General features: G+C 37.1%; 1 protein-coding gene across 1 annotated transcript; it reads right to left on the bottom strand.

Annotated features, from left to right (window-relative positions):
* Positions 1-1,255: 1,255 nt before the first annotated feature.
* LOC104236636 (protein trichome birefringence-like 34) lies at positions 1,256-3,222 on the bottom strand. Its single transcript, XM_009790605.2, has 5 exons — positions 2,650-3,222; positions 2,397-2,568; positions 2,124-2,317; positions 1,851-2,009; positions 1,256-1,727 (listed from the first exon to the last, which is right to left on the bottom strand). The coding sequence occupies exons 1-5, from the start codon at positions 3,000-3,002 to the stop codon at positions 1,376-1,378; spliced, it is 1,230 nt and encodes a 409-aa protein (XP_009788907.1). The 5' UTR covers positions 3,003-3,222; the 3' UTR covers positions 1,256-1,375.
* Between the last annotated feature and the right edge of the window lie 8,608 nt (positions 3,223-11,830).

Here is an 11,830-nt window from a genome sequence, read left to right as displayed (position 1 = left end):
GTGAGACTTTGCCGGCAGCTACCCCATGAATCCTCTACATGAGGCTGCCATCATAAGGCAATGTGAGGCGCAGAGGAGTGATTATATAGCCAAGGCATATGGGTAACAATACCGGTGCAATTGTCCCCCTTATTTGTACTCTTCCTAATTGTTGTATTTTTTTTTCTCTTGTTAATAAAAAAACTAACCCTAGGCGCTTGCCTAGCGGATTGCCAAAAAAAAAAAAATATATCCCCAGACAAACACATGGCATAAATTTAATTTTGAACATGAGGTATGGCAATTTAATACGTCCTGTTACTTTTCTTTCCCACTGAATCCATAAGTTGTGATTTCTTGAGATTTTGGGCTCTAATCTCCCAAATAATTAGACAATTTTTTCAATACTATCTATTTCTCCTGTTACACTGAGTAACTTTTAATATTTATTCTTATTGTGTTAAATTTACATTTACCTCAATTAATCTATGATCTCCCAAATACTGAATCTCCGTTTAATATGCATTACGATACTAAAAAAAAAATAATTTAACAAACGTAGGAGGAATCTTGAGTTACTCTTAGTGTCAAATTTTGCTTATTGTTCTGGTTTTTCATTTTGGATAGCTTTTTGCTTATTCCTGATCGTGCTGCCAAAGAAAAGTAGCTTTTTTTGTCTTTCGATTCCCTTAATGTTCAGTTCACTTCTCCCCTCTCTCTTTGAAAATCCTAGATCTCAACTTCTCCTTTCCCTGGATATGCGCTTCTTTCTTCTAGATTTACACTTTCTCCTACATCTCACTATGGAGGGAGGGATGGCAGTATGGCACCTTTTGTATAGCCAGTCAGACTGCTTAAGAGTATCCCTGAATTGACTTGTTTTGGTGGTTGCATCCGCTACGTAGCTAGTGGTCTTTGCAACCCATTTTCTCACTCCGCTGCCCCTACCCACCTAGCCGTCGCCCTCCCTCACTGCGGCGCCACCCTCCACTTCCCTCCATTTTCACTGACCTGCTCATCTTTCTGAGTAGTTCAAGTAGCTAAGGTTTTATTTTCTCTATCTTTTCATCAGGTATATACCTAGTGGTAACTTCCTCGGGAAGCAATCGGGGCTACATTATATAACTTGTAAGACTCCCTGCAAGTAAGTGATAGTGATGGTGATATTTCCAAGTGAGATTTATGCAGCAGAGGCTTGGCAAGGTAGCACCTCGTTGTTTGGCTTCATCAATTCATGCAATGAGTCTGTTCGTACATGACTTTGTCAATTTGGCACTTTTCAATAATCTTCATTGTTGAACTCTGTGACAACACAATAAATCCATTCTTTGGAAGAACAAATGAATCCAATTACAATCTTACTATTTTTGTAAGAACTAGTCTCATTCAATATGGGTCACAAGTAAAGTAGGTATACATATAAAAAGTGATTCCAAATATCAGGAACTCCAGGGAGACACCAGTGTGTACAATCTGCATAACTACTTGGATTTGCCAATTGTTCTTCTGTCAGAGGATCCCAGTGCTTTCTATATATGGATGGATGTGCTTCTTTTCTATACTCAGAAAGTTGAGTAATGTTGAGCAAATCTGCTTTAACACCACTTTTCTCATTCAGTTTCTTGATGGCTGCTTCCACCAATCTCATCATTCCCGGATCTGATTCTGATCCCCAATATTCTGCATTAGAAATTGGCTCTGTTTCATTGTAACAGTTCTCACCCTCTGCCTTCCCCCATTCCTCTCCCCTGCCATTATATATTTCAGACATATTTTCAATATCAGTACTACTACTATTCAGTTGCTATAACTTCTTAAGTATATTTCTAAATCGAACGTGCAACTAGAAAATCTTTCTCAAAAAGATATACCTGCTGTGCGTGGGCGACATGCTAACAAAGAAAACTCTAGTTTTGGTGCGGTTGACATGAGAATCCAACCAATCTGCCCATGTCTTAAGCCCCAACTCGTACGTACGCAGCATCCCTAATTGTTCATACTTGGCATATGTACTTTCAAACGATCCCCACCTGAAATTACATAAATCACTGTCATATTTAATGGACATGTTATGCCTAAAAACTTGAAATTAAGTACTAACAATTTCTTATGAGCGGTTAAAGGTTAGAAAGATAAGTACTCACAAAACAGTCAAATCCAGTCGCCACCATAAATAGGAATTAAAGACAAGCACATCAGCATCTTCCCAAAATCTAGCATGTTTCTCTATTGAATCCACTCTTAAAACGCGATCTTTAACACGATGATGCCACGCATCGTCGCAATTGGATTCCACCAACAATGGTGCCCAGTAGAAATCAATGGTAGCATTGTATTCCTTCACCAATGTTTGAAACAAGATCTAAGCCCACTGCATTCAAACTTCAAATTTAGGGAAAGAGCAATGTAAAACTCACAATAGCTTTTAAGGTGACCAAAGAACCATTATAGTGAACATGTTTGAGATGAGTATGGATTGATGACTCTAGCATGCACACCATTGAAACCCACTGGTTCCTATTGACTGAATCTCCCACATATACAAGCCTCTTGTTCCTTAACTTCTCCAACATTGCTGTCGCATTAAATCTTTACAAAATCAAGAATTATAATCTAAAACCACAAATACCCAATAATCCAAAGGAAGAAAAACAGAAAATATACACTTACCTAGGAAGGTCACAATCATGGGGTTGCCATTTCCAGTTGAGATAGTTGAGATCTATTCTCCCATAATTCTCACAAGCCATTCCATCATCCAAGAACGAAATGAATGAACAATTGGACCCATTATAGAGAGGGCGAGATTGGTTATCAAATACCCATTTGCCTGAAAAGAAATTGCAGCTGGATAATGATTTCAACTGAGGTCTTTTCTCAATTTCCTGCTTAATCTCTCTGGACATGAACAAAGTTGTGATAACTAGAACCGCAGTGATAATTGCTACCAGCAGCTGAAAGCTTAGTTGAATGCCCATTACATTGTTATTCAAACTACTGCAGGGTACTGGTCTCCCATTCATTTTTCTGTTTTTGGTTCACTTCTTGTTTACAAATAGCTGAAATATGTCATGTTGATTATTGCTGAGATTAAAATGGTATTCGTGAGGAAGGAGCTATTGCGCTGACCTCAACAACTCATAGATCTATGGACTCTGGTAGATTCATTTGAGTCCTGGTGGCTCTTTGCTGGTTTTCGTCACTACACTTAAAATAATTTTGCAGTTATATCTCTTTGATTCATATATCTATCTTGTATAGTATTTTACTATAAAAAATTTTTATAGTAATATTTGAGTAAGATTTTTGCACACACTTTGAAAAACTTTTGAAAATCTTAGTTAAATCTGTATTATCTCATTAAACGTCTTACTTAGTAAAATTTATATTAACTTTTTTTTCTTTTCTTAAAACAACAAATAATTCAAACTAATTACGGAGTATATATTTTAGAGTGATTAATAATTGAAACAGCCGATAGAATATTACAAGTTGACTAGAGTGGATTTGAAGCATGTGCGAGATTGAAGCCAGACAAAAGATTTCGGAAAATATTTTAATAGCGAAAATTACCTGTCGATCTGGATATATGTGTATCTTATTTATGACGACTGTCGCCAACAATAACTCTAGTCAGAGTGGCAAGTTGGCAACCATACTAGTATGTTCGATTTGGTAAATTATTGAACCTAATAAAGTGCATCTATTGTTACTCCTATTTAATGAAAAGTAGACTGCCTTTTCGAACAATATGGGACAATAATTTACTCCCTCCGTTCACTTTTACTTATTTGTTCACCGTTGATTTTGCACATCCCTTAAGAAATAATAAATAAAATGCATAATTTATCATGATACTCATATTAATTGATATACAATTTTAATAAATTTGGAAAATGATTTGGAATGAGTAATTAATGTTAAGGACAAAACAGGAAAAATAAATTATTTTTCTCTTGATATGCCAAAAGTAACAAGTAAAAATAAAAAGAGAATACTTGATTAAAACATGCATATTTGCCTCCCCCTGATTAAAAGAGTACAATGCATATTTGCCTCCCCTAATTAAAACATCACTTTATTTCTCGGAGACAACGAATTTCAAGCTTGTACAACAACTTCTCTAATATTGAGAGCGGCAATGCCTTACTGAATTACTTCGCCAAGTTATCACTTGAATTTCATCATTCTGTTGAAGATCGTCTCTACAAAGAAACTTTGGCGAAATGTGCTTTATTATGTCTCCTTCAATATATCTTTCTTTCAATAGAGCTATGCAAGCAACATCATCTTCAATATTATTGGAATCTTCTCTTCAAAAAAATTGAACGTCTCATTCGTGTTGAGTCACTTAATTTAGAAGTTGTTAGTATCTTGGTATGAAGAACGAACATCATGTAGTGCCCTGCATTTGCATAACCAACAAAACTTTGGCAATATTTGTTAGATAAACAAATCTATATCAAGGATTCATTTTGTAATATAAGACTAATCGTATTTCAATATCTCCACATAGGAGTACAACTATATCTCGCTAGAATATTGTTATAGTCATAGTTCTAGCAAGAACATTAGTGCAGCAATTGCACAAGACACAAAAACAAATCATGTATGTCGTGATTGCTCTAATACACGTAAAGATTTCTTAGAAACTTTATTATGCTTTAGAACAATTTAAATCCTTCAAGAATTTTCATTATACGCATAACAAATGTATTGTCAGACCAAAACCTTGTCACGCCCCGAACCTGGGGGGCGAGACCGACACCCGGTACCTCACCGATCCTTATGTACCAACTTGCGACTATGTGACTCTGAACATATGTCATACTTTGTCCATGGGCCACATTGCAGGACAACTGCGAATACTGACTGAATATCAATACAAAGTTGGGCCGACAAGGCCGTCATAATTACTACAGCTGGCAAACTAACCAAATATACATACAAGGCCTACAAGCCCAACATACTGCACTAACTAACAGGATATGTCTACAAGCCTCTATTGATGGATATGCTGTGATCGGAACATGGCCCCGACCTACGCATAACATATATACATATATACACAAGATGTACATAAAGCTCTAGACCCGGCAACTACGAAAGGCATGGAGCTTACCGATCAAGCTGAACTCGGGCAACACTTAATAAAGAGGTCTACCTGTCTGTCTGTCTGAATCTGCACGCATGAAATGCAACGCCCCCAAAAAAGGGACGTCAGTAAGAAATAATGCACCGAGTATGTAAGGCAATATACTGAAAACTGAAACTGAACTGATAATATAATAACTGAAAGTAACTGAAAGTCAAGGATAATCTGAAGATATGCTTACGTGTTGATACTGACTCAACTCTCCCAATATAGTAAGTAAGATAACTGTCCGGCCCTATAAGGCTTGGTATATATATATATATAAAAAACTGCTCTGCCGTAGTAAGCTCGCTCATAAGCGCTCGGCCATACAAGGCTCTGTATCTCAGCCATGCTGGGCTCGCTCATTGGCACTCGACCACAGTAGGCTCAGTGTATAACTTACCATCTGATTAGAGGTTGCCTAATAGGGGCCTGCCCATCGATTATAGCTCGACGGTAATGAAAATACTTTTAATACTGTATATATGTAAATTCTCTGCTCTCTTGACTGGGAAAAGAAAATACTCGATTGAATATGAAGTCCCAATAAGGAGAATATTGTAACTTACAAGACTAGAAAAATATACGTGATTAGCCAAATATATATAAATTCCGGGATATGAATTTTTCTTTATGGCTCATTAACAAAATTGTGTAATGTCAAGATCATGCAAAATAAAATAAGGGCTTAGCCTTAACATACCTTATCCGATTATATTGACAATCCCTCCAACACACGTTGGTTGCGACAAAACATGTGACGGCGGATCGAAGTAGGGAAAAATCCGCATTATGTTCTTGAGAAAGATTATACTCGACTCCCTTAGAATTACAAATCTCGTTACTATAATGTCGTATAACCTCGCATGAAGCTGAATATTGTTACTTGGTAGATGTAAAACATTTTCATACTTTTGTGAATTTGATCACAATCTCGTATAGCTTTCCTTGCTGAAATAGTAATGTATTAACACTTATCTTTGTGAAAGGTCAAGATTACGTTATTTATCAAATAATGAGACCAAGAATGGCTTTACTTATCTTTTCAAAGTAAGAATTTTATACATGTAAAGATAGCATCTCATGCTTTATGACTCATTATTTCATTAGTGCCACTTTGGCTTAGATTGATGCCAAGTGGAAGCCCCAAAAAGATCTTTATCCATTTAATCATAATTATTTTAATTAATTAGGTAATGTCTCGTTACCCGGTAATCAACTAATTACCCGCGTAATTAAGAATTATCTCAACTTACTTAAAATACTACTCGCTTTTAATATACCCTGTACACCTTACTATCATGGTCATGTAGTACCTCGTATGACACTAGTCCATAAATACCAGGTATTTTAGCTCGGGCCGTATTTTACCCTAAAATGCCAAACTTGGACAAAATTTATTTTCTTTGACTTGCTCCCCCTTTCACCTTCACAAATTTACTAATCACTTGTGAAATAGCATAATCTTTATAATCTCCAAATAATCTTTTACTTGAACTGATGTCAATTACCTTACGACAAATTTAACATACAATACTTCAGGGTGCAACATCATTGTAACTTAATACTGCGAAGTGTGACATCACCGTAATATAATACTGTTAGGTGCAATACTGTCGTAACTTAATACTGCAACGTGTAACATCGGCATAATACTGCGGGTCGTAACATTATTCCCCTCTTTGGAACATTCGTCCTCAAATGTTGACTGATGCACTTATCATTTTCATAACTTATATCTTCCAAATACTTTAGAACTTCCCTTGCCATCTAGCGACTGTTCTGTGAATGAGTTCAAAGTCCAGGGCACTCCCCTCCTTTAGGCCTCTTTCTCATACCACAACTTGTGGTCAGAATCCTCCTAATTTTGTAATTGTTGCTACCTTCTATCATGCAGTCTGTACGACTCTGACCTTGTAAGTGCACCTATGCGACGTTTCTTTCCTCTTTCCTCCAATTTTTAGCCATTACTAAAGTTCTTCGCTTGGCACTCTGTCAAACTTACGAATATTTCCAAATCTTATTTCATAGACCTAGCTATACATCCTCATGATTTTATTGCATCTAGATAGGTCATACTGTACCATAACCCTTACTTTAATTTATCGTTACTGAGGTCTGCTTCCAACTCCAGGTTACCCTTGTTGCTCATCCCATATGTACAAATTTAAGTCCTATAATGCTTCATCATTACTGCTCATCTTTAGAATGAAAGCCTAATCTCATCTCATACTTTGTGACTTTTGTCCATCCATTATTGATTCACCTCAATATTGATCTACAATATACCATTGATAACTTGAAACTTCTTACGTAATACTTTGCCCCTAGGGCTTACGTTTCCTCAAGGAACATTCGAAGTGATTCCCATAATCGTATTTCATAGTGTCTCAATGTGATTTACCTTATGGGGGTATCCTAATTTCGTGCCGCTAGCAAAATCTTTTCTCCTTCTCTTCTTTTTTTTCAAATCATTATTCAAACAAAGGCCCAAACATCATCCTTTATCTGTCACAATTATACCCTTATTTTATTAACAGGTCAGTATTTCATTCCTTTTAAATGCTATTAATCTTAGACTTCTTTGAGTTCATTAAGGCTATAGTAAGCTTTGTATAACATAGAGAAACTGTCTGCTCTTCTTGTTTTCATGGGCTTAATCCTAAAGACTTATCCATTCTCGATACCTTTTCACTTGTCTTTCCTCATCCTTACTCATTTTTCCTTAAAACTTTATCGCTCTACCATACTTTAGCTTGCGACCTATACATACCCATTTATAAACTTTCCTTCAACTTTCTTGCACCATAGATTTCCATATGTTATTCTGGAACATCAAGCAAGACATCACATCGTTTCCAACTTTTCTCTGTTCTCTAAACTAGATCTCTCAGTACTTAGAAACTATAGGATGGAAGACATGCCGCCGACAATGCCGCTATCATTCCTGGTTATTGGATCCCCGTGCTTATAGCCTTCATTCCGAAGTATGGACTATTCACGATCTTCTGCCTTTGAGTATCTCGTACGTTGTTCACCTTTACCTTACCTTAAAATCTTGCATTGTATCTTCTATCTCTTTCCTGACCTCCCTTCCACCTAGGTATAATTCACATTCATAACTTGAAGCTCTATTATAATACTCGCACTTATGATACATACACAATCTGGTGGGAGCCTCGTACTGACTTCTTATGAGGCTGGTACTTCTTCTAACTGGCTTTCTTGTAGAGCCATTATAGATTATGGTTGTTGTGTTATTTCTCTTGAACATCTGATATTAAGAGTGACTCTGTCATGTTCTCAAGCAGAACTTCTATAATTTTTCTAGGTCCAATAATCAGACTCCTGATTTACTTGGGTGATGTAATTCTTTAGTTTCCTCTTTCTTCTGATCAGCCTTTACGTAGGCTTAAGCTATTTTCCAATCTGTGGCTCATGGTATTAGTTATTACCTTAGCCTTTCATGGGTGTTATAGAATATCCATGATACAATCTTCTAACAATTCAATCCTTTGTCTATGCCCTGGGCTCAATTCTTTCTTTTAGCTTATACTGGAGTCTTCTATGGCTGTATGATTGTCAATAAATATGTTGCCTGGATAATGCTCCAAAATCTTGAGTGTATCCATAATGTACTAACTCTGGATCCTTCATCGAATAATTCTTTCGTTCCATCTTAGCTTTCTTTCAATGTAAGCTATTACTTTTCCTAGTCTTTCTGCCCCCTTGTTGCGTCCATACTTAGCTTATCTTAGTGCCCACACTTGCAATAGTTTCCATACAACTCATATGATCTCGAATATTACTTTTAATTCTTACTTCACGTTCATTAGCCACGGTAGGTGCCACTTTCCTTTGGGATGCTTACAATGTTTTTGCGAGATTGTTGTTACACGACCATTTCCTCTTTAAGCCGTTGTGCTTAAGTTGAAGCCTTCTTTCTTATCTCCTCAGCTAGTCTTTCGTTGTAGTACTTAGGGAGAACCCTTGACTCTCATAAAGCTGTGAGCATATTACGGACCTTTTTGATGCCCTTACTTGCCTATAATCATCCGTAGTTGCTTACTTCCATGCCCTTGTGCTTGTATGGTTAATTGATATTTTGACTACCTTCCCAGTTGCACTTTCTTTTATCCCCATAACACTCATATGGTACCTTTAACTATGCCGACTCTTGTTTGAATATATCTCAAGTATTATAATGATATTCTTCGAGGTTGAATTCTCCATGTTGGATTCTACTATGTTTATCTTACACGATCTGATGACTCGTCTGTAACCTCCTATTTAGCCATAACTGGGATCTTCCTGACCAATTACTAACTATTCGTTGGCCCATTATCATATCAATATTTCTCGTAATCTTTCTTGGGCTATTACCTTTGTCTTAACTTACGTCTCGTAGTGGCTCCTTATTTATTTATAAGAGATCGGGCAGGAACCTTTACTTCCTCTCTTTAACGTCGTGCTTGCACAATATTCTTGAATCGTAGCGTATTTGTAAGATTTGGATAAGTGCCATCTCATTCCGCTTTCATTTATCGCATTCTTCCTTTACCATTCCATAGTCATTAGAACCACTTAATTCTGAATTAATGTCACATCACTCCATATTCCCCCTTTTATGGGTGTACTAAGAGTTGAAGCCACGAGGATCTACCTATAGATATTTTACCTCTTCATATTTGGTGTCGTTTCCCTTACTCGCGAGGGTGACACTTAATGTAACTAGTATATACAGTCCCTTAAGCTTAACTTTGCTAACATTGCTTGCTTTAGGGAAGCGTCTTCCTGAATGACCATTCTTTGAATTTCTCATGAATCTTCTTCTGTTTTCCGTCCTATTATTTCCAGAACGCGATCTGAAATTCTCATGATGTTGACTATTATCAAATCACTCAGTCCCTAATTCATGCTTAGTTTATCTTGTTCACCAGTCCATACTGATTTCTCTTACTCTGGGGTCTAACTTTTCCTCTTGGTAACCACGTTAGAGTCACGAACTTATTTCTCAAAATGAGGATATGACTTTATGGATTGTACTCTTTTGTTGTCTCAAGGCCTGGATCCTCTCGTCTTTTTTCATTTAACTGTAAACTCTATAATACTATCATCATTTTTTTGACCTTCCGTTGTCATCCGTGTATCACATCTTACTCATAATACTCCATTAACTCTCTTCTTATCTCCCGCTAATTATCTATGTCTACTGCTTTACTCTGAAAACTCGAACAAAACATTCTTTTGCTTTTGGCTCCCCTTGCTCCATCCCTTGTCTCTTTCAATTGCCTAACATTCTTTTTTTACTAGGAGCGGGAGCCACACTAAGGTAATATTTATTCCTTCAAGGCTTCTAGTGCTCATATCTAGCTTTAATATTTTAGGGTGCACCATCTAGGTGTCTCACGAGGAGATCTATTAGCACATTTACAATATCCTTCAGAAATGTCAACTAACACAAACAATCTATTCACTATTTTGGGTTACTCTAATCCCCAGCCGGATCCTGATGTTCCATTCTTTTTTAAAGCTAAACTTGTTAGCCCCCATAAGGCATAACTGATATAGGTAAAGCCAATTGTATATATCTCTATTACTGTTGAATATAACTCAAAAAACTTATATTTTTCTACCAGAACTGTAATAATGATAATCTTCATTAACTGGGTGCCTCGTACCTCTCTTCACCTTGCTTCTTTTACTTGCTGAAACTTGTGTCTCCCTCCTTATTCCTTTTTACCATAAGAGTGGATAGGCATTCTTGCCTTAGGGATTCTTATCAAGAAGCTTACACATCTTAGTATGATCTGCTGAAGACCTCACATTTGCTTATCATAAGCATGATGCAAAGTCGAGTTCCGCTGACTCAACTCTTCCATAGCCATATCTCTTACCAACCGTCTTTCTAGATGTAGGTATCGCCATACTATAAGTAAGATAGAGTTTAGGAAATTGAGTTCTTACAACTGAGCTCTACCACACGATCTAGAGTAGGAAGAAAGTGTGATAGTCCTAAATGCCCTGTAGCCTCCTGCTTATAAATGTGGTGCACGACACACTCATAAACAAGACTCTACTAGACACGGCTTGTAGACTCCCTAGGACAGAACTGCTCTGATACCACTTTTGTCATGCCCCGAACCTGGGGGGCGAGACTGGCACCCGATGCCTTACCTATCCTTGCATACCAACTTCGACTAAGGGACTATGAACATACGATGTCATACTTTGGCCATGGGCCACATTGCAGGACAACTGCGACTGCTGATTGAATATCAATATAAAGCTGGGCCAACAAGGCCATCATAATTATTACAGCTGACAAACCAACCAAATATACATACAAGGCCTACACGCCCAACATACTGCACTAACTGACAAGATATATCTACAAGCCTCTATTGATGGATATGATGTGATCGGAACAGGGCCCTGACCTACTCATAACATATATACATAAGATGTACATAAATCTCTAGACCCGGCAACTCCAAAAGGCATGGAGCTTACCGATCAAGATGAACTCGGGTAACACTTAATGAGGAGGTCTACTTGTCTGTCTGTCTGAACCTGCACGTATGAAATGTAGCACCCCCAGAAAAGGGACGTTAGTACGAAATAATCTACCGAGTATGTAAGGCAACATACTGAAAGCTGAAACTGAACTAATAATATAATAACGGAAAGTAATTGGAAGTCAAAGATAATCTA

Source organism: Nicotiana sylvestris, chromosome 2, assembly GCF_000393655.2.
Source record: "Nicotiana sylvestris chromosome 2, ASM39365v2, whole genome shotgun sequence".
Taxonomy (NCBI): domain Eukaryota; kingdom Viridiplantae; phylum Streptophyta; class Magnoliopsida; order Solanales; family Solanaceae; genus Nicotiana; species Nicotiana sylvestris.
This window is presented reverse-complemented; position numbering and strand designations above follow the sequence as displayed.